The sequence below is a fragment of the Panthera pardus genome, unplaced genomic scaffold (genome assembly GCF_024362965.1).
Source record: "Panthera pardus isolate Hobbes unplaced genomic scaffold, ASM2436296v1 HiC_scaffold_8, whole genome shotgun sequence".
Classification (NCBI taxonomy): Eukaryota; Metazoa; Chordata; class Mammalia; order Carnivora; family Felidae; genus Panthera; species Panthera pardus.
This window is the reverse complement of record NW_026527013.1, coordinates 145584742-145606740: the sequence shown is the minus strand read 5'-3', so window position 1 is coordinate 145606740 and position 21999 is coordinate 145584742. Positions and strand designations below refer to the sequence as shown.

At 37.6% G+C, this 21999-nt stretch overlaps 1 protein-coding gene across 4 annotated transcripts in view; it reads left to right on the top strand.

Moving 5' to 3' along the window:
* TMEM209 (transmembrane protein 209) overlaps positions 1–21999 on the top strand; it is a 36537-nt gene that overhangs the window by 969 nt on the left and 13569 nt on the right. For all 4 annotated transcript variants that reach the window (XM_019452741.2, XM_019452740.2, XM_019452742.2 and 1 more), the window contains exons 2-10: positions 267–403; positions 561–619; positions 1800–1931; positions 2454–2695; positions 7076–7277; positions 11963–12138; positions 12988–13059; positions 15060–15156; positions 21383–21508. In XM_019452741.2, coding sequence (XP_019308286.1) covers positions 267–403; positions 561–619; positions 1800–1931; positions 2454–2695; positions 7076–7277; positions 11963–12138; positions 12988–13059; positions 15060–15156; positions 21383–21508 — 1243 coding nt within the window. The remainder of the gene's footprint in view (positions 1–266; positions 404–560; positions 620–1799; positions 1932–2453; positions 2696–7075; positions 7278–11962; positions 12139–12987; positions 13060–15059; positions 15157–21382; positions 21509–21999) is intronic.

The window sequence follows — 21999 nt, the reverse complement described above, 5'->3', positions numbered from 1 at the left end:
TTAAATTACAAAATAAGACATTTTTATTCATTGGAAGTGTTCTCTGAAGTGATGAGCAAGTTCCCTATTGATTACAATATGGTGCCTATAAAGTTATAATTTAGGGCTTCCTTTTCATACAATAATAAAATTTTTTGGAAAGACATTAAAGATAAGGGAAAATATGTGCAGTTTTTAGTTCCAATTATAAAGGACACAAGTTGGATTTCTTAAATGGGGAAGTGGTTTCTCTTCGTTAATTCCTGTGCTTTTTTGTTTTTGGATAGATGCAAGGGGAGGCAAATCCTAGTGCTTCCCTTATTGACAGAACCATCAAGATGAGAAAAGAAACAGAAGCTAAGAAAGTGGTTTTAGCCTGGGGACTCCTAAATGTATCTGTGGCTGGAATGATATATACTGAAATGTAAGTTAATTAATCAAAAAAAGTGAAACTTAAAGAGGACAGTGGTTGGTTCCACAGGTTTTTGTGTTTTTTTGATTTTAGGTGTTTTCTGTTGTTTGGTTTTTGTGTTTGTTTGTTTGTTTTTTAAGATTTTGAAAAGCCTTCTTAATTTTTTCAGGACTGGAAAGTTGATTAGTTCATATTATAATGTGACATACTGGCCCCTTTGGTATATTGGTAAGTAATTAATTTTTACTGTGATTTAGGTTTGCTACCAATGAAAAACTGCATTCATGTTTAATTCAGCTTAGTATTCATTCCTTCACTCCATAAATATTCAAGTGTGTAGTGTGTTCCAAAAACTGGGAATATAGCAGGCAGGGAACAAGATCCTTGCCCTCATGGAAGGAACATTCTAGTAATTAAACAGTATAGTTCCAGGTAATCATTAGAGTTCTCTGATGAAAAATAACTGTTGGTGGTGGTGATTCGCATTTATTTTCTCTGAAATGCCTTCCCTAAATCCCTACCATGTCTCCTTTCAAGAACAATCAGATTTCTATTCCATTAATGCCTTCCTCAGGTTCCTCGTTCTGTCCTCCTCTCTACTTCTCTCTGCTCTTCAGTATAAAGAGGGTATAAAGAGTCTTTATGGCCATTAAAGTGAATTTGTAGTCTAATACACATGTTAATGTGGAGTCCATGGTGTGGCAAGTGAATAAGCAAGAGTTTTGGGAGCACCTGGGTGGCCCAGTCGTATAAGCGTCCGACTTCGGCTCAGGTGATGATCTCACAGCCCGTGGGTTCGAACCCCACGTTGGGCTCTGCTGACAGCTCAGAGCCTGGAGCCTGCTTCGGAGTCTGTGTCTCCCTCTCTCTCACTGCCCCTTCCTTCCCTGCTCGTGCTCTATCTCTCTGTGTCTCTCAAAAAATAAATAAACATTAAAAAATTTAATAAGCAAGAGTTTTGGGATCTGCCTACCTGAGTGTATAATCATGACTTCAGTAACTAGCTGTGTGCTCTTGCAAAAGTCACTTGACTCCTCTAGTCAACTGAAGGTGAAAATGTTTATTGTACAAGGTTGTGAGGGTTAGTGATTTTTTTTTTTAAGATTTTTTTATTTTTAAGCAATCTCTGCACCCAACGTGGGGCTCCAACTCAACCCTGAGATCAAGTCGCATGCTCCACCAACTGAGCCAGCCAGGTGCCTGATAATATTTTGAAATTTACTAGTAAATGCCATAGACATTATACCTAATAGACATTCATTAAATGGTAACTGTTATGAGGACTAAGAAGATAGTTTTCAGTTTTGTTGTTAAATTGCTAAAGTATGAAGGGTTTTGTTTTCCACTCACCTTTAAATGTTATCCCTTCCATCCTCCCCCTTAAAAAAAATAAACTGTTCTCTTTCAGAGCTTGCCCTTGCGTCCCTCTTCAGCCTAAACGCCTTATTTGATTTTTGGAGGTATTTCAAATATACTGTGGCACCAACAAGTCTGGTTGTTAGCCCTGGACAGCAAACACTTTTAGGGTTGAAAACAGCTGGTAAGTGTTTTATATCTTTTGCAAAGGTGGGGGAAAGGTTGGCAATAAATCTTTCTCAATTTAATTTGCCCTTTTTATAGACTCAGCTGGAAGGGACTTCTAAAGCCATCTGGTTCAACTATATTAAACAAGTCTATAATAAATTGTCTTAAGACCAATGATTATCATTCCTATTTGTATAAACTGAATGGAAATACTATTCAACAACCTCATGAAAGTCTGTTCCATTGTTTAATCACAGTTAAAATTAAATGACTAACCCTTATGGATTGAAGCTAATCTCTTACTTTAAACTGTATGGAAATGGTAAACCACTATTTTGTGTCCTTAGGTAATAATATGTAATTTAACAGCCAAGTTATTCTATTACTTTCTCTTTTCCTGAAGAAAAAGATTCATTTCATTAAGTCTGTTTTTATAGAAATTTTACTTACACATGCATGCACATATTATTTATTTATTTATTTACTTATTTATTCATTCATTCATTCATTCTTTCCTTCCTTCCTTCCTTCCTTCTAGTTGTACAGACTACTCCTCCACACGATCTGGCAGCAACCCAAATCCCTCCCTCGCCACCTTCTCCTTCAATTCAGGGTCAGAGCGTGTTGAGCTATAGCCCATCTCGTTCACCCAGTACCAGCCCCAAGTTCACCACCAGCTGTATAACCGGATACAGCCCTCAGCTGCAAGGTCTGTCATCAGGTGGCAGCAGTTCCTATAGCCCTGGAGTGACTTACTCTCCCATCAGTGGTTATAATAAGGTAATGAATCTTTTTTCCTGGCCAGTCACATTATTTTAGAATTGGGAGCTACCTTGAAAATCACCAAATGAATCAAAACTCCTCATTTTCTCACTGACAGGACTGAGAAACAGTGGGTAATTGGCTTGCCCAAATTGCCCATTTAAGAGCCAAGAACAGAACCCAGATCCTGATACCTAGTCAGACGTTATGTATACCACACCCTAAAATGAAAGAAAAAAATCAGCTTTTGGAAAGATAATGGACTGAGAGTCACCCTCTAGGATCTTTCTGCAGGGTCTTTCAAACAAGTTGAGACTATGATAATTTTTTTACTTTAGTTTTTTAAATCTATGTTTGCCCTCTTTCTTTGCTTGTTTATATGAAACTTTTGTATATCCTTACAGAATCTTAATGCTTTTCATCATGTGGAATATCTCCTAAGCTAAAAACTGGGATTGTTGTGTAGTTTGACTCTTCGTGATGGGCACCACCCTTCATGGGATGACTAGAAACCTCCATTCCAACTTCCACAAAGTGGGTTTGATAGAAGCAAAATTGACAAATTTGAAATTGTGACTCCTGCCTGAAGTGTAAGAATATAAAAGGAGTGTTAAAGGGGGCATGGTCACGTTTTCAGATGCTCTCACTAGTTAGAACTACATCCCTACAGCTGCTAGTTAAATGAGGAATGTCTGGAAGTGAAATCAACACACTGCCCTTACCTGTTACGTAATATTTCTTTGTAATGAAATTGCATACTACTGGTTACCCAATAACAATTTTGGCAAATAATAACATTTAGAAAATTTTGTATAAGTTAAATTTTATGAGGAAATGTATGTGTAGTGATAATTAATAACCCATAGGCAAATATGACTTACAGTTTTTGTTTTCATGAGAAAAAAAATCACTCATAGTTTTACCAACCAAACATAATTTCTGTTTAATGGCTACTTAATACTCATCTAATGGAAACACCATAGTTTACTCTTGAATATGTAGGTTATTTTTATTTCTTAAAAACTATTAATCTGTACTAAATAGCTCTGTATAAACTTGGTAACATTAATTATCTTTTTTCTCCTAGACTGTAACCTTCTTGAGTACAGGATTGTGTGTTTTTATTCTTGTTTGTTTTCTTAGCATAGTATATGAAATATCGATGCTATATATACATATTTGTTGAACCAAGTTAATACCATGGAAAAGTTAATGAAATGGAATAGTAATTTTTCTAGGGAAAAAATGCCGAGATTGACAGGTAGAAAACCTAAATAAATAAGAAAAAATTTGAACTTTAATCAAATATATCTGCAGAATATATTAGGGTTCCGAAGTTTTGTCATTGAGTTCTTTTAAGTTTTCAAGAAACTTTTCAACTTTTGATTATGGAAATGTTGAAACATAGACAAAAACGAAGGGACTAGTACAGTGCATTTCTAGAGTCAGAAAACTGGATTGAAATCCTGGGACAATCGTGAGTGAATTACCTAATCTCTCATATCTGAAATTAGTATGGTAGTAATATTTACTTATTATCGAGAGGATAAAATAAAATAATGTACATTATGCATAAGATGTGCCCCTCAGCAAAAATAAACCAATTAGTGAATAGCGCAGATATCATCATGGCATATAGAAGGATCTTAGAGAAGGGGGCATCTGGGTGGCTCAGTCGGTTCAGTGGCCAACTCTTGATTTCAGCTTGAGTCAGATCCCAGGGTTGTGGGATTGGGTCGGGCTCCGTGCTGAGCACGAAGCCTGCTTGGGATTGTCTCTTTCCCTCTGCCCCTCTCCCTGTTTATGCTCTCTTTCTCAAATAAAACTTTTTTTTTTTTTTTTTTTTTTAATAAAAAAATAAATAAGAGAAAGCAGGGCGCCTGGGTAGCTCAGTCAGTTAAGCATCAAATCTTGATTTCGGTTCAGGTCACGATCTCAGGGTCATGAGATTGAGCCCTGTGTTGGGCTCTGTGCTGACCATGGAGCCTGCTTAAGATTCTCTTCCTCACTCTCCCTCTGCCTCTCTCCCTTGCTCACACACTCACTCTCTCTTTCACTCTCAAAAAAAAGAAAGAAATCAATGTGGAAGAGGAGTAACATTTTTCTTTTTTTTTCAACTTTATTTCTTTTGCCACTATACTGGAGTAAGTAGTTAATAAAATAGGTAGTACCAGTGACCAGTAGTTGTATTTTTTTTAAGTTTTATTTATTTAGGTAGTCTCTACACCAGACTTGGGGCTCGAACTCACAACCCTGAGATCAAGAGTTGGATGCTCTTCTGACTGAGGCAGCCACATGCCTCCATATTTTTAAAGTGTTTAACTTCATAAGGAAACACAAGTTAAATGTAAATTTTTTAAAATTCTTCTATATCCAATAAACATTTTAAAATAGTGAAATGGACATATACCAAAATAGGTCCGCCTATCAACTTTTTTCTGAATAGTACTTAGCACAACATTTTCATTTAATAGAATCGGAATATGTATTAAATGTTCATATGCTTTGATCAGATCATTTCTGTTCTAAGAATCTCCTGAAGGACATTTCTCAGAAATTAAGAAAAGATTTATGTAGGGGCACCTGGCTGGCCAGTCGGTAGGGCATGTGGCTCTTGATCTCAGGGTCGTGAGCTCAAGCCTCACGTTGGGTGTGGAACTTACTAAAAAAAAAAAAAAGAAAAGAAAAGATTTATGTACAGAGATGTTAGCATTATTTACAGTGGCCAAATCTTGTAGATAATTCAAATGTATTGAATGTAAAAATAAATAACGGTACGTATGTATAATGAAATATTGTATAGCTAGTAAGAATAATATTACAGAGGATTTTTATAGGAAAATCCTTGGTTACCTTTAAAAACACAATGAGGTTTAGGGACACCTAGGTGACTCGGTTAAGCGTCCGACTCTTGATTTGGGCTCAGGTTATGATTTTACACTTTGTGAGTTCAAGCTCCACACGGGGCTGGGATTCTCCCTCTGCCTCTCTGCCACTTGTGTGCGCACACATACGTGCTGTCTCTGTCTCTCTCTCTCTCTCTCTCTCGTAGAAAAAAAGTTAAAAATGAGGTTTAAAAAACAATTGTTTAAAAATGTAAAAACGATATATTGATATAGCTATATGCACTTAAATTTTGAAAATACATAAAATATGAAAAGGGATTATATTACCTCTAGGTTGTAGTTCTAAGTATGACTTATTGTCTTCAAACTTTCCATGTTTTAAGACGTGCACATAGTGCTTTTTAAAAAAAATAGACTTTATATTTTAGAACAGTTTTAGGTTTGGGCACCTGGGTGGCTCAGTCAGTTGAGCGACTGACTTTTGATTTCGGCTTGGGTCACGACCCAAAGGTGGTGGGATCAAGCTCTGCTTTGGGGCTCTGCCCTGATGTGGAACCTGCTTGGGATTCTCTGCCTCTCTCCCCACTGCGCTCGCTCGCTCACTCTCTCAAAAAAACAAAACAAAACAGTTTCACGGCAAAACTGAGAGGAAGGTACAGAGACCTGTCCTATACCTTTTGCCCCCCACGGGCACAGCCTTCCCAATATCAAAATCCCCCACCAGAGTGGTACATCTGTTCCAGTTGATGAACCTGCATTGGTACATCATTATCACCCAGAGTCCACAGTTTACTTTAGGATTCATTCTTGGTTGTGTACATTCTGTGGGTTTAGATAACTATATAATTCTGTATACCCACCATTATGGTACAGTATCATATAGGGTAATTTCATTGCCTTAAAAGTCCCTCATGCTCCACCTATTCATCCTGTCCCACTCCTGACCCCGATCCCTGGCAACTACTGATCCTTTTGCTTTTTCCATAGTTTTGTCTTTTTCAGAACATCATATAATTGGAATAATACAGTGTAGCATTTTCAGATTGGCTTCTTTTAGTCAGTCATGTGCATTTAAGGTTCCTCCATGTCTTTTCATGGCCTGATAGCTCATTTCTTTTCAATGCCAAATAATATTCCATTATGCAGATGTACCGCAGCTTATTTACCCGTCCACCTACTAAAGGATGTCTTGGTTGCTTCCAAGTTTTGGCAATTACGGAATAAAGCTGCCATAAATACCTGTAGGCAGGTTTTTGTACAGACCTAAGTTTTCAACTCCTTTGGCTAAGTCCCAAGGAGCACGATTGCTAATCAGATGATAAGTGTAGTTTAGTTTTGCAAGAAACCTCCAAACTGTCTTCCAAGGTGGCTGTACCATCTTGCATTCCCACCAGCAGTGAATGAGAGTTCCTGTTGCTCCACATCCTTAGCGACTTCTGGTGTTGTCACTGTTCTGGATTTTGGCCGTTCAAATGGGCGCGTTACCTTCTGAAAGTCAAAAACCAACACAAAAGTAAATTTCAATAAGAAAAAGTTCTTTTATTTTGTGTAGTTGGCAAGCTATAGTCCTTCTCCTTCTTCTCCATACCCTACAACTGTCGGACCAGTGGAGGGCAGTGGGTTGAGATCTCGCTACCGTTCTTCACCCACCGTCTATAACTCGCCTACTGACAAAGAAGACTACATGACAGACCTACGAACTTTGGATACTTTTCTTAGAAGTGAAGAAGAGAAACAGCATAGAGTTAAGCTGGGTATGTATATTTTTATTCAGATCCAACTCTCATTTTTGGTGTTGCTTTTATGTTATCCTTACCCTATTGTTTTCATTATTTTGATAACTGTACATAAATACTTCTTTTTTACTAATATGTGTAGCTTAAGAGAGAAGTACATTTTGTTCTTATATTTTATAGAGTTAGAATTTTAAGTGCACCAAATTTAAGAAGTAAAATGCAGTTGAACTGAGAATTCTTGAACCTTTTATCTACATTGAGATTGAAAGCTTTTTCTATATATAAGTTATACTTTCTATTCAAAAATTGAGGCTATAAAATGTTTTTGAAGCGGTGCAGAGCAAAGCTTATTGAAGTGATAGTTGTCTCTTTTTGGTCCTTGGGAAGATTGGCATGACAGGGAGGGATAAAGGAGGGAGAACATATTTACTCCAGAAGTGCTGCTGTTTTTCAGAACATTTTCGAACTTCTCTTTAGTTTACTTTGAGAAACAGTGTTAGCAAATCTTAATCCATTTGGGGTGGATTTGATTATAACAAAGTCAATTATTTGAAACCAAATTAGGTTATTGAGCCACGTAATGATTTTTCCCCCTCAGGAACTTTCACAGAAAGCACATTAGGTGCTAAAGCATGGCCACAATGAGGAAGTCCGTTATTGGACCATGGCTCTTTGTGTCACTTGAAATCTCTCCATTGATTTTTAATTTAATTTTGCCTGAAAGTGCCAGAAATGTCAAAGAAACAAATCAATATTATCTTGTTATTTGTCGATGCATGCTTTTTTTCTTCTTGTGAAATTTTGAACTATTTCAAGTTTTCTGAAAATTACATAGAGTATGATGCAAAGAACAACCTAGGTCATTCCCTCTCCCTATCTTTGTCTTATTGAGATATTTTCTGGCTTCCATTTTTATTTCCTCTTTGATCCATAGGACTTACTTAAAAGTATTATTATTGTTTAAAAGTAATATTAGTGATTGGTGTTGCTTTTAATTTCCAAACATTGAAATGAAGGCTTGATTATCTTTTATTTTTCCTCCTAAGTTAATTGTGCTACACTAGAGATTGTGACCTCTACCCTGTTAATTCTTTGGTATTTTTTAAGACTTGCATTTAGGCCTGTTGTGTGATCACTTTTTATAAATGGTTTTTGGTATGTTGAAAAGGATGGCGTAGTCTCTACATACTTGGCTCCATATTTGCTCATTGAACCAAACTTCCTGAACGTGTTCTTAAATTCTTTATCTTCTTAATCTTCATCCACTTGCTCTATTAGTAAGAAAGTCGGTTAAAAGCTCCCACTGATTGTTTTACATTAAATGTGTCCTCGTAATTCTGTTAAATTTGCTAAATGTATATGAAATTATGTTAAGTGCATATAAATTCGTGATTGTTAATATCATTCTGGTCAGTTATTTCTTTTATTTTTATCTTAAGCTTTTTGCCTTGAAATCTGTTTTCTCTGATATTAACACAGCTGTACTGATTTTCTTTTGTTAGTATTTGCCTGGTGTATCTGTGTCCATCCTTATACTTTGAACTCTCTGTGCCTGTAGGTTTTAGGTAATTCAGTATTTATATAAATTAAATAGTAAGTATTTTTGTGAGGAGCTACTTTGAGACTATATAAGTATCTTCTTCCTCATCAAATTTGACTTACTGGCTTTAACATCCTTTTAAGTTTCTTTTCAAAATTATTACTGTGTTGTAGTGGCTATCTCATTCCATCATTCCTTCTATATTATTCCCTTTTACATTTTTAAACATGTTTTGTTTAAAACATGCATAAGGTTTTGTTTAAAATTTGCTTAAATTTAAATATTTTGTTTAAAATATGCATAAGGTTTACCATTTGAACCATTCTTAAGAGTATAATTCAGTGGTATTCACATTGTTGTGCAACCACCTTTTACGTTCATTTGTTGGCATTCTATTGCAAGGTAAGAACTTTTTCTTCTCCCCAATTATGTCATTTATTTTAGTGGTTAGATTGTTTCAGGTTTGGGTAGTGGGATCCTCTGGTTTCTGGTTTTTGTTTGTTGTTTTGTTTTACTGTCTAGCACCACAAGATAGTCCAGGCTTCTCTTGTACTTTCCTGATTAACTAGCTCTGGAGTCAGTCCATTTCTCCAAGGGGACCATGATTGCTTTTAGCGGAGAATGATGTTGAGAAATTAATGTCTGGGCACTGGATATGTCATTGTTGATGGGGTATCATTACTCTAGGTCCTCTCAACAGACAGCCAGGAATATATATGTATATATACACACACAAATACACCTATATGGGTTTCCATATCCATCCATCTATATATTAAAAACCATGAGTACATACTGATACCTCCAATTGCAGTCCAACTATGCAGGGTTTATTCTAGCCTCCTCCCTTTTCATATTTGTAACTCCTTTCTCCAATAGTAAGAAACCAGACACTCACATTTACTCTTTCTCACACACTTTTTTTGCTGCCTGGTCACTTCATCCTTAACTATTTCGAATGCATCTCCCAAGAATGTGAACATTTTCCTTTCTGACTATAGCGTAATTACCATACTTGAGATACTAGTGTTATTCATATTCACATTTCTTCCAATTGACCCAATAATGGCCTTTGTAGCTTTTTTTCTTTTACTGGTGCAGTATCTGATCAAGGATCATTTTTCCATATTTAGCTGCCATGCTTCTGTTGTCCTTTTTAATCTAGAACATTTGTGCTTCTTTGTTTTGTTTTTTTATGACATTTACATTTGAAGAAGTCAGCCTAGTTGTTTTGCAAATTTGGATTTGTGTGATCATTTTTCATTATTGGATTAGATAAGAATCAGTTTAAATACGATTTTTTGGCAAGACTACAACTTAGGTGGCAGTGTGCTCCTTTCAGCATATCACATCAGGAGACTCATGATACCATTTTGTCCCTTTATTGGTGAGATTAAATTGGATCAGTTGGTCAAGATGATGGCAACCTTGGCCTTTCCCTTTTGTAATTAATAAATAATCTATAGTGCGATACTTTGAGACTTGTGAGTCCTGTTCCCCAACAGCCTTTTACCTGGTGGTTTTAGCATATGAATGAGTTAACGCAGTGGTGGTTGCAAAATGGAGACTTTCTAATACTTTCATTTCTTCTGCATTTAGTAGTTTGGCATTCTTCTGTTGTCCCCCTCACCCCACAGTTTGTGCTGCTGGTTGGTTCTTCCATTAGCAGTATCTAACCTGCTGTTTAACTCACTGAGTTTTTTCATTTGTTGTGGGTGGGTTCTTTTTTTTCCTCCAGTTTTCAAGGTTTTACTTGGTTCTCTTTCATATATGCATGATTTATTTTAGTGTATCTTGTTTTGTTCTTATGTTTTCAATTTTTTCCTATCTCAGTCACTTTAAACATGACTTTCTAAAAGTCTCTGTCCTGTAGTTCAGTTATCTAAAGTTCTCGAAGATTAAATACTCACATTTTTGTCTTGTTGATTCCTTTGCTTGGAACCCTGTTTCCTCTTGTGATTTATGTATTTCTTGTTTGTTTTTGGTAAGTTTATCTGCAGTACAGTTCTATCTGTGCTTTTCTATCCTGGGCAGGCTGGATACAAGCCTTGTCTCCTAGCAGTTTTGTATTTGCCTCTGCCAAGTATCTAAGGAGTATTATGACCTTGAACTAACTTAGGTAATTTCTGGGCTAGGAGGTTCCTGGATTTCACAGGTAGTATAAATGGGTGTTCTAAACCCATATGTAAACGGATAATTTTTAAATCCCCATACAACTTAGATGAGTTTCCTTATTATCTCCTGGTGCCAGTGGACAGATTTTTTTCTTATCTACAAGAATGTGGCCATTTGAGGTTCTTGGCCCTGTGCTGGCTACAGGGGATAGAGGTAGGAGAAAAGGGTCTGAGTCCAACCCTACCTCTCCTTTGCCTCATTACCATTTCCCACTTGGGCAGTGAAATCCAAGCTGATAGGTTTCCCAAAGCCTACTGAATTCTCCAGAGCAGCCACAGCATCAGCTCACAGGGATGCTGGGGAAAAATAATATTTCCTGCCCTCAAGGAACTCAAATTCTGTTTGGGTAAAAAGACAGACTGTAGCCTTAAAGTGTAATAACTGCTCTGGTAGAATCCTCTAGAGGATTAAGTCCCCATATTAACTATTAACATTTCCTAAAAGTAAATTTATAAATTTAAAAGTGTAATCGGCAGTCTCTTTGAATGCAACGCAGGAATTATTACAGGCTATAAAGAGAATGCAGTGTAGTACAGGGAAGAGTGAGTGGAGCTGCTGGCCCACAGAGTAGTTTATTAATAGGAAGCTGTAGTCGTACCATTCAGAAAGAGCTACTAAAAATTCAGGCAAGGAACTTCCTTAGCCTATTTATTTCCTGAGGAAATTTGTCTTTTGTTTGTTTCTTGCTGAGTCATTTGAAAGTCTTAGAGAATGAAACAAGCTTAATTTTACAACAAAAATAAACAGATACTTTCAACCACTTGATTGATATTGCTCAGAAAATGTTCTTTTTAATTTTTAGCACAGGCAGTCTGTGTTCTCTAAAGAAGAGGTAATGTCAGGGAGGAGGGGAGAGAAGAGTCCCTTGGGGCTTTGTCTTCCTTGATTGCCATCGCCTAGGTGCCCAGATACCCAGTGTTCGTGTGCTAACTCTAAGTGTCACAGTTACTACAGCACACACTGATGCTCTTTAAATTCATTATTGTAGGGAGTCCAGATTCTACCTCGCCTTCCACCAGTCCTACCTTCTGGAACTACAATCGTTCCATGGGAGATTATGCACAGACTTTGAAGAAGTTTCAGTATCAGCTTGCCTGTAGGTCTCAGGCCCCATGTGCTAACAAAGATGAGGCTGATCTCAGTTCTAAACAAGCTGCAGAGGAGGTAAATGGAAAATAAAAATGACTTAATATTTCTGATGGCAGATTGTTAGAAAGTCTCTTCTACTTCTGGAACATTTTTTGTCTGTAGTCTTCACTTTCACTGGCCGGAAACATAAATCTGGCACACATTAAACACTGGAGAGACTCCTATGTGACTTCGTGTATCTAAAACTGAATTGTATTGTACGTTTTATTCTTCCTTGCATACAGTTGACATTAGTATCCTGCCTAAAACATTTTTCTGCATTCATTTATAAAAAGGTATCTCAAGTATCTGTTTGTACTTTGTATATACAAGACTCCTGCTTTTAAAATACATTTGGGGGGCGCCTGGGTGGCGCAGTCGGTTAAGCGTCCGACTTCAGCCAGGTCACGATCTCGCGGTCCGTGAGTTCGAGCCCCGCGTCAGGCTCTGGGCTGATGGCTCGGAGCCTGGAGCCTGTTTCCGATTCTGTGTCTCCCTCTCTCTCTGCCCCTCCCCCCTTCATGCTCTGTCTCTCTCTGTCCCAAAAATAAAATAAAAAACGTTGAAAAAAAAAAAAATAAAATACATTTGGATTAGAACATTTGAACTTTATCAGTTTAATACCAAAAATAAGATTTTTGTTTTGTTAAAGCAGGAATGTTTTTTAAACATACCAACGTAAGGAATTTTAAAGATCTATCTGTGCATGAATAGCAACCAAGTGGGTAGTAAGAAAATTCTTGCATATTAATTAGATGAATATCAGTGTTGATGAAGTTGTTTTTCAGATTTTTTTTCCACATATTTTTGAGAGTTGAGGAAAGTGACCAATTTCTGACAAGATTTTTCCTCACTGATTGTTCATTTGAAACATATTTTTAATAGGTTTGGGCAAGAGTGACTATGAATAGACAACTTCTCGATCATATGGATTCGTGGACAGCTAAGTTCAGAAATGTAAGTTCTGACATTACTCTTCAGACAATACTGTTGCCTCTTACTATGCGAAGTGTGTTATTAGAATATTATTTAGAGGTGTTAATTACTAATTAGAGTATCAGAATTAATTATTATGAAAAATGCAATATGGATGGCACACATGTAAGGATAAACATGACATTTACCTTATGGTGTCTGTTTTCATCAGATTGTTTTTCTCTCCATATTTAGTAAATCAGTTTCTTTGGAGTGGATAAAGAAATAACATATCTAGTTATTAAGATCTTCCCAACAGCGCAGTTTTATTTATTTTTTTTTCAAAAATTTTTTTTCAATTTTATTTTTCAAAGAGCTTTTCTGGCAGAACCTTTTATATGTCTGGAAATATGAGGGAAACAAAAATGAGGTCCTTGCCCTCAGGGAACTTTTAAGTTAGAGAGAGAAGGTAATATATATTATAAGCTCCTTCAGAATATTTCAGTTTCTTCAGTTGTTTTAGAGAAGAACCCTCTTCTCTTTGGCCAATTCATACAGAATAAGTGAGTTCCCTTGTTTCAGCCCTGCCTCTTTCTGCCCCTCTGTAGTCTCTGTATGTCCCAAGTTCTGTTGGACACGCTGGCCCCCCTCCACTGCAGGTAGTTCCGCTTGGATTCCACGGAGGCTGCCACTTCTTCCACTATTTCACCCTTCAACACTCATCCACTCACTCTACATCTTCGAGAAATACGTTGAAATCACTTGTCTACTTTTTTATTCTTTTACTATAATTTTAATTAGGTATCAGGAGGGAGTAGTGAAAATAGCAGCCTGTTTTCTTGAACCAGAAGCACTGGATGGCTTTCTAAACATAAAAATTCCCTCACGAGGATGAAAGGTACAACATAGGGAATATAGCCCTGAACCCCTTGGGTAATTTTGTTGCAGCCCAAGGGTGGCTCGCGAGTAGAATGCATTGAGTAAATGTTGGAAGAATGAATGAGTAAAATGATGTCCTAGTACTGTACTCTCTTTTATTTCTAATTACAGTCTTGAAAGTTTCAAGTTTTTTGGATATTTTTTAAAAAGCAGTGTGCATATAGCATATAATATTGTGTAATACTACTTACTAGCAGAGTCTGGTTAGCACTCGGTGATCAAAGACATCAATATTTGTAGCAAAACATGTGAATAGTCACACTAAGTGTGTAAATAGCCTCATTGGAATTTAGTTCAGGCCTTGCGGTGTATCTGATTTGCTTGCTAAATGGATTACTGAAAAGTTTTGTTTTTATAGATTTCTTAATTCACAAATTTGTATAAGGAATTGTAGACTTGTATTTCATCGGAAACTTTTTCACCCTTCCATTTTATAGTTAAACAGAAGCATGGAAACAGAACTAAAGTAGCAGTTAAAGTTGCCACGAACACCTACGCGAAACACATAACACACGAACAACTCAAATGGGGTGTTTCCTTGGACAGTCTTTTCACATCCGGAATTGGATTGATGTTAGCCATCCAAAGTGGCATTTGAAGTTCTAATCCTAAAGGAATATTTTAATATGCATAAACCAGTATCAAATAGATCTGTTTTCCACGTAGTTAGCAAATTGAGTAAGCCTGCTGAGTTAATTATGTTAGTTTGAAAAACTATCTTATTAATTACAAACCAATATAAACACGACATGGATAAATGTATGATAATTGCTGTAGAAATGTAAATCGGAGATTATCCTTTTTTAGCTAAGTATAATAACCACAGGAAATTTTGAGAAAAACTTAACTAAAATTTTTATATTTTCGTCAGCAAAAAGCAGGCATATGTGCTTTAAGAGTATAACTTTTTACACTCTGCTGGCTTGCTTACTTCACTGTCTAGACTTCAGGTAGCTGCTACTTCATTTTCTTTCACTATATTCTGTTTGACAGAATATTCAAGTACAAGACAGTAAAAATATTCTTAGTGTTTCATGAATATCATTATTTGAGAAATACTTTAGAATTATGTGTGTGAAATCTTTGCCTTGTTTCTTCCCTAGTGGATCAATGAGACAATATTAGTGCCACTGGTACAAGAGATTGAGTCTGTCAGCACACAGATGAGACGAATGGGCTGTCCCGAGCTTCAGATAGGAGGTATGTGAAAATAGAGAGCAACATTTGATTTTCCTTCAGTGAATCTGCCAAGTAGAAATTTTCTTTTTTTATTGGGCTGTTTAACAACTTCCTTTGTTATCTTGAGGTGAGGACAAAACTAAATGTTTATGATATATGTTAGAATTTACTTGCCGTACAGTTCACCCCTTTAAAGTCTACAATTCAGAGATTTGAGTTGTGCAAACAGAATCAAGTTTAGAATATCTCATCACCAAAAAGGAAACCCCACATAACCTTTAGCAGTCACCCTGTTTTCCCAGTAACGCATTCCCCAGCCCAAGGCAACTACCAATCTACTTTCTTAAATTTTTTTTTAATGTTTATTTGTTTTTGAGAGAGAGAGAGTGTGAGTGTGGGAGGGATAGAGAGAGAGGGAGACACAGAATCTGAAGCAGGCTCCAGGCTCTGAGCTGTCAGCACAGAGCCTGATGTGGGGCTCAAACCCACAAACTGCGAGATCATGACCCGAGCCAAAGTCGGATGCTTAACCAACTTAGCCACCTACGTAGCTACTTAGGCGCCCCCCACGAATCTACTTTCTATCTCTATAGATAAGTGTGTTCTAGATATTTCATATGAATGGAATCGTATAGCATGTTGTCATTTATGACTGGCTCTTTCACTTAATATGTTTTCAAGGTTCATCCATGCGTGTTGTGACATTTATCATTGCTTCGTTTCATTTTATTGCCAGACAATATCCTGTTATATTGATCTACAACATTTTGTTTACCCATTTATCAGTTGGTTGACATTTGAGTTTTCACTTTTGGGCTATCATGAATAATGCCGCTGTAAAGAGTTGCATGCAGGTGTTTGTGTGGACATAGGTTTTAATTTCTCTAGGCTAGAATGACTGAGCCATGTGGTAACTCCATGTTTATTCTTTTGAGGAACAGCCAGGCTGTTTTCTAAAGTAGCTGTGCTGTTTTACATTCCCACCAGCAGCGTATGAGGATTTCAGTTCCTCACATCTTCACCAACACTTGTCTATCCTTTTTATTATAGTTATCCTAATGGGTGTGAAATGGTTCCTCATTGTGGTTTTGATTTGCATTTTCCTGATGTCTACTGATGTTGAGCATCTTTTCTTGTGCTCATTGGCCATTCATACATTTTCATAGGAGAAAATACCTTTTCCGGTCCTTTACCATTTTTAAATTCAATTATTTGTCTTCCTTTTTAAGTTTGTTTATTATGAGAGAGAGAGAGAGGCAGAGAGAGAGAGAACGAGCAGGGGAGGGATAGAGAAAGAGGGAGAGAGAGAATCCCAAGCAGGTCCCACACTGTCAGCACAGAGCCCAACATGGGGCTCAAACTCATGAACCAAGAGATCATCACCTGAGCCAAAATCAAGAGAAGGACGCTAAACTGACTGAGCCACCCAGGTGTCCCTGGGTTATTTGTCTTTTTATCATTGAGGTGTTTTTTATGTTCTAGATACAAGTCCCTTGTCAGATATTAATTCCAAAGTTGTACAAAGCATAAAGAATGTGTAACAGTGCTAATTGAAAATCACCTATTTTCAACTCTTTTACCTGCAAAAAATGAAACTATTAAGGTTCCATATAATTTGCCAAAAATATATTTACCATAACTTATTTAGGGTTAAGTAATTAGGTTTCAAAATAAAAAGGAATATCTTAGTCAAGCGCCTCTTTCTTATTTTTTTTATTAAAAAAATTTTTTTATTAAAAAATTTTTTTTAATGTTTGTATTGTTGTATATTTGAGAGAGAGAGAGACAGAGCATGAGCAGGGATGGGGCAGAGAGAAACGGAGACAGAATCTGAAGCAGGCTCCACACTCTGAGCAGTCAGCACAGAGCCTGACACAGGGCTCAAACCCACGATCTGTGAGATTATGACTTGAGCCAAGGTCGAATGCTTAACCGACTGAGTCACCCAGGCGCCCCTCAACCACCTCTTTGTAGAGAATAAATTTTTCCTTGAAATATTTAAGTGCTTTGGATTGCACATTAGTACTTTCTACTTAGTTTGCATGTCTTTTATTTATTTATTTTTTTACTTTGGGTGTCTTTTGATCAGCCTTTATTCTCTGGAGACTAAGAATAGAATTGTATATCCCAAAGGTGTCTATTGAGTATCTAAATGTTTTGTGTAATTTGTATAACCCTCACATCAACCTTGAAAGCTAGCTGTCAGTGTCCCATTTTATGGATGAGGCTGCTAAGACACAAATTAAGTATCTTGCCCAGTGTCAACACAGAACAGTGTTTTGAGGCCAGAGCTGTTAGACTGCAAAGCCCAGAATAGTTACTTTCTAGATCTTGGTAATGTTATTTGAACCTGTGCTTGTTCTCTTTGAGCTTTCTTTAAAAGCTATAAAAATGTTATTTTCTACAACATTTTACCAGTGTGATGTGCTTTTTAAAAAGAACAACATTGCTGGGGCGGCGCCTGGGTGGTTCAGTCGGTTAAGCGTCTGACTTCAACTCAGGTCTTGATCTCACGGTTCGTGGGTTCAAGCCCCACATCAGACTCTGTGCTGGCAGCTTGGAGCCTAGAGCCTGCTTCAGATTCTGTGTCTCCCTCTATCCCTGCCCATCCACCCGTTCATACTCTCTCTCAAAAATAAATAAAAACTTTAAAATAAAAAAGGACAACATTGCTTTGTGACTACAAAATGCAGTGTATGTGATGTTCATTGTAGAAAGGCTGGAAAGTAGAGACAGAAATACACAAGAATATTACCCATAATTCTGCTTCCAGAGATAACAACTATCAATTTTAAGTCACAATTATTATTTTTGACTATGATACTAACTACATATATGTATATCAATTGTAAGTTATACCATAATATAACATTAAAATTTAAAAACTGTATATTTAGGAGCCGAGGACGTATATCACACATGTACATTTCTTTTTTCAATATATGAAATTTATTGTCAAATTGGTTTCCATACAACACCCAGTGCTCATCCCAAAAGGTGCCCTCCTCAATACCCATCGCCCACCCTCCCCTCCCTCCCACCCCCCATCAACCCTCAGTTTGTTCTCAGTTTTTAAGAGTCTCTTATGCTTTGGCTCTCTCCCACTCTAACCTCTTTTTTTTTTTTTCCTTCCCCTCCTCCATGGGTTTCTGTTAACTTTCTCAGGATCCACATAAGAGTGAAAACATATGGTATCTGTCTTTCTCTGTATGGCTTATTTCACTTAGCATCACACTCTCCAGTTCCATCCACGTTGCTACAAAGGGCCATATTTCGTTCTTTCTCATGGCCACATAGTACTCCAGTGTGTATATAAACCATAATTTCTTTATCCATTTGTCAGTTGATGGACATTTAGGCTCTTTCCACAATTTGGCTATTGTTGAGAGTGCTGCTATAAACATTGGGGTACAAGTGCCCCTATGCATCAGCATTCCTGTATCCCTTGGGTAAATTCCTAGCTGTACATTTTTTTTTTATGTTTATTTTTGAGAGAGAGCGCTTGTGTGTGCAAGTGGGGGAGGGGCAGAGGAAGGGGGACAGAGGATCTGAATCAGCTCTGTGCTGACAGCAGAGGGCCCAGTGTGGGGCTTGAACTCATAAACCGCAATATCATGACCTGAGCTGAAGTCACACGCTCAACCAACTGAGCCACTTTAAATTAGGGTCATACATGAATGGATAAAGAAGATGTGGTATATATACACAATGGAGTTTTACTCAGCAATCAAGAAGAATGAAATCTTGCCATTTGCAACTACGTGGTTGGAACTGGAGCGTATTATGCTAAGTGAAATTAGTCAGAGAAAGACAAATATCATATGACTTCGCTCATGAGGACTTTAAGAGACAAAACAGATGAACATAATGGAAGGGAAACAAAAATAATATAAAAACAGGGATGAGGGACAAAGCATAAGAGACTCATAAATATGGAGAACAAACAGGGTTACTGGAGGGGTTGTGGGAGGGGGGGATGGGCTACATGGGTAAGGGGAACTAAGGAATCTACTCCTGAAATCATTGTTGCACTATATGCTAACTAATTTGGATGTAAATTAAAAAAAAAAAAAATTAGGGTCATACAATTTTGTTGACTGCTTTTTCCCCCAATTTTTCTATTTGTTAAATATTCTCCAGTACTGGTTTTGTGGCTAGATTGTATTTTTTTTTGTATGTGTAATACATTGTATTTAACTGATCTTGATTATCTAAAATGTAGGGCTTTTTCCCTTTGTTGTTATTAATAATGCTGTGAGTAAATACCATTTTGCCTAAATCTTTGTGTACATTTGTAATGATTTCTTGGGGATAATTTCTTGGAAGTGGAGTTGGGGCACCTGGGTGGCTCACTTGTTTAAGCGTCTGGTCTTGGCTCAGGTCATGATCTCAGGACTTGTGAGTTAGAGCCCCGCATCGGGCTCTCTGCTGTCAGCGTGGAGCCTGCTTCAGATTCTCTCCCTGTCTCTCTGCCCCTCCCTCACTAGTGGGCACACACACATTCTCTCTCTCTCAAAAATAAATAAACATTAAAAAAAAAAAGAAGTGGTTAGTTCAGTAGGAATAAATACATCAAAGCTTTGATGATGTACCTAACCCTTTGAAAAGCTTATACCAGTTTATACTCTAGCAACCATGTCACATAGAAGAATGCCTTTTTCCCTAACACTGGATATTACTAGGAAGGTTGGACGTTCTGAAAATTTTTGCTTATTAATTTCTTTGTATAGTTGTGTTTCCTGATATGATAAGAGAAATCAGTGTCATAAAAAGTCTCTGCTTGTCAGTGGCTTAAGAGGCAACTTTTTTTTTTTTTTGAGAGAGAGAGAGAGCACTTGAGAGAGGGAGGGGCAGAGGGAAAGAGAGGGAATGAGAATCTTTTTTTAAGTTTTTTTTTATTTTTGGCAGAGAGAGAGAGAGAGAGAGAGAGAGAGCGAGCATGAGCGGGGGAAGGGCAGAGAGAGAGGGAGACACAGAATCCGAAGCAGGCTCCAGGCTCCGAGCTGTCAGTACAGAGCCTGACGTGGGGCTTGAACTCACGGACTGTGAGATCATGACCTGAGCTGAAGTCGGACGCTCAACCGACTGAGCCACCCAGGCGCCCCAAGAATGAGAATATTAGGCTCCATGCTCAGCAGGAAGTCCAACACTAGACTCTGTCTCATGGCTGTGAGATCATGACCTGAGCCAAAATCAAGAGTTGGACACTTAGCTGACTGAGCCACCCAGGTGCCCCAAGGGGCAACTTTTAACTCAATGTGATTTTTTTTTTTAAGTTTATTTATTTATTTTGAGAGCGAGCGAGCGAGCAAGCACAAGCGGGAGAGGAACAGAGAGCAGGGGAGGGAGAGAGAGGGAGAGAATCCCAAGCAGGCACTGTCGGTGCAGAGCCCGACGTGGGGCTCGAACCCACTAACTGTGAGATCATGACCTGAGCCAAAATCGAGTTAGACACATAACCAACTGAGCCACCCAGACACCCCTCAATGTTTTGTTTTTTTTTTAATTTTTTTTTTAACGTTTATTCATTTTTGAGAGAGAGAGAGAGAGAGACAGAGCATGAACGGGGGAGGGTCAGAGAGAGAGGGAGACACAGGATCTGAAACAGGCTCCAGGCTCTGAGCTGTCAGCACAGAGCCCGACGCGGGGCTCGAACTCATGGACCACGAGATCGTGACCTGAGCTGAAGTCGGCCGATTAACCGACTGAGCCACCCAGGCGCCCCTCAACGTTTTTTTTTTTTTAAGTGTATTTATTTTGAGAGAGCTCTCACAAGCTGAGTAGGGGTGGGGCAGAGAGAGAATCCCAAGCAGGCTAAACTGTCAGCGATGAGCCCTACACGCAGAGCCCCACTGGGGGCTCAAACGTACCAACTGAAAGATCGTGACCTGAGCCGAAATCAGAGTTGGTCACTTAACCGACTGAGTCACCCAAGCACCCCAGCTCAACCTGATTTTGAAAGCTATCGTGTATCTTTTTATACATAACCCTACAAAAAATTTTGTATTAGTTGTTTATAGATTTACCAGAATGGATCTGGCTGCTGCTTTTGGCATGTGTGTGCATGTGGTGTGTATGTTTATAAATCTGGCCACCATGCCAGAAATAAAATAAATTGTAGGTAAAGGAGATAATGCTCATGGTGAAAATAAACTATTCTATTCTTACTCTCACTTATTCCTTCAACGCCTATTGAAGAACGCCACATGAAGAATAATCTGTGTCCTATGTGTTTTGTTTTTAACAGAGGCTAGCATTACTAGCTTGAAGCAAGCTGCTCTGGTCAAAGCTCCTCTCATCCCGACTTTGAACACGATTGTGCAGTATCTAGACCTTACACCCAATCAGGAATACTTGTTCGAAAGGATTAAAGGTAATTAGTAATTTGAAGAGGAAAAAAATTTCACTACTTTGAGATTTTGTAAATAAAAGTAACAAGGGGAAAAAAATTTTAAGTATCACTTTTTTTTTTGTTTTATGAACATATATTTAATTAGGGCTTAATTAAGGCTTATTATACTTGAATAACGTTTGGGTTTTATATTTCATATTGCCTAAGAATTGTCAAAATGATGTAGTTAGCCTTAAATGTGCTCATTAATTGCATTCTGTAGAGGGAAACTTAAATGTGAGCTACATGGGCTGCAGTAAATATTTCACCTATTTTCTACCCTTAAACCACTAAGAACGGGTGCCACTGTGACATTCCTTATCATTTTAGCATGTTGGTCCTTCTTTCTTTCAATTCTTGTAATGTATATTTAATGTGTTGCTACTTTGAATTTCTGTTATATTCGGATTATTTGGAGGGAAATGTGATCTTCTGAGGAGACGGACTTGAGAATCAGGAAAGTTAGCCTCCCT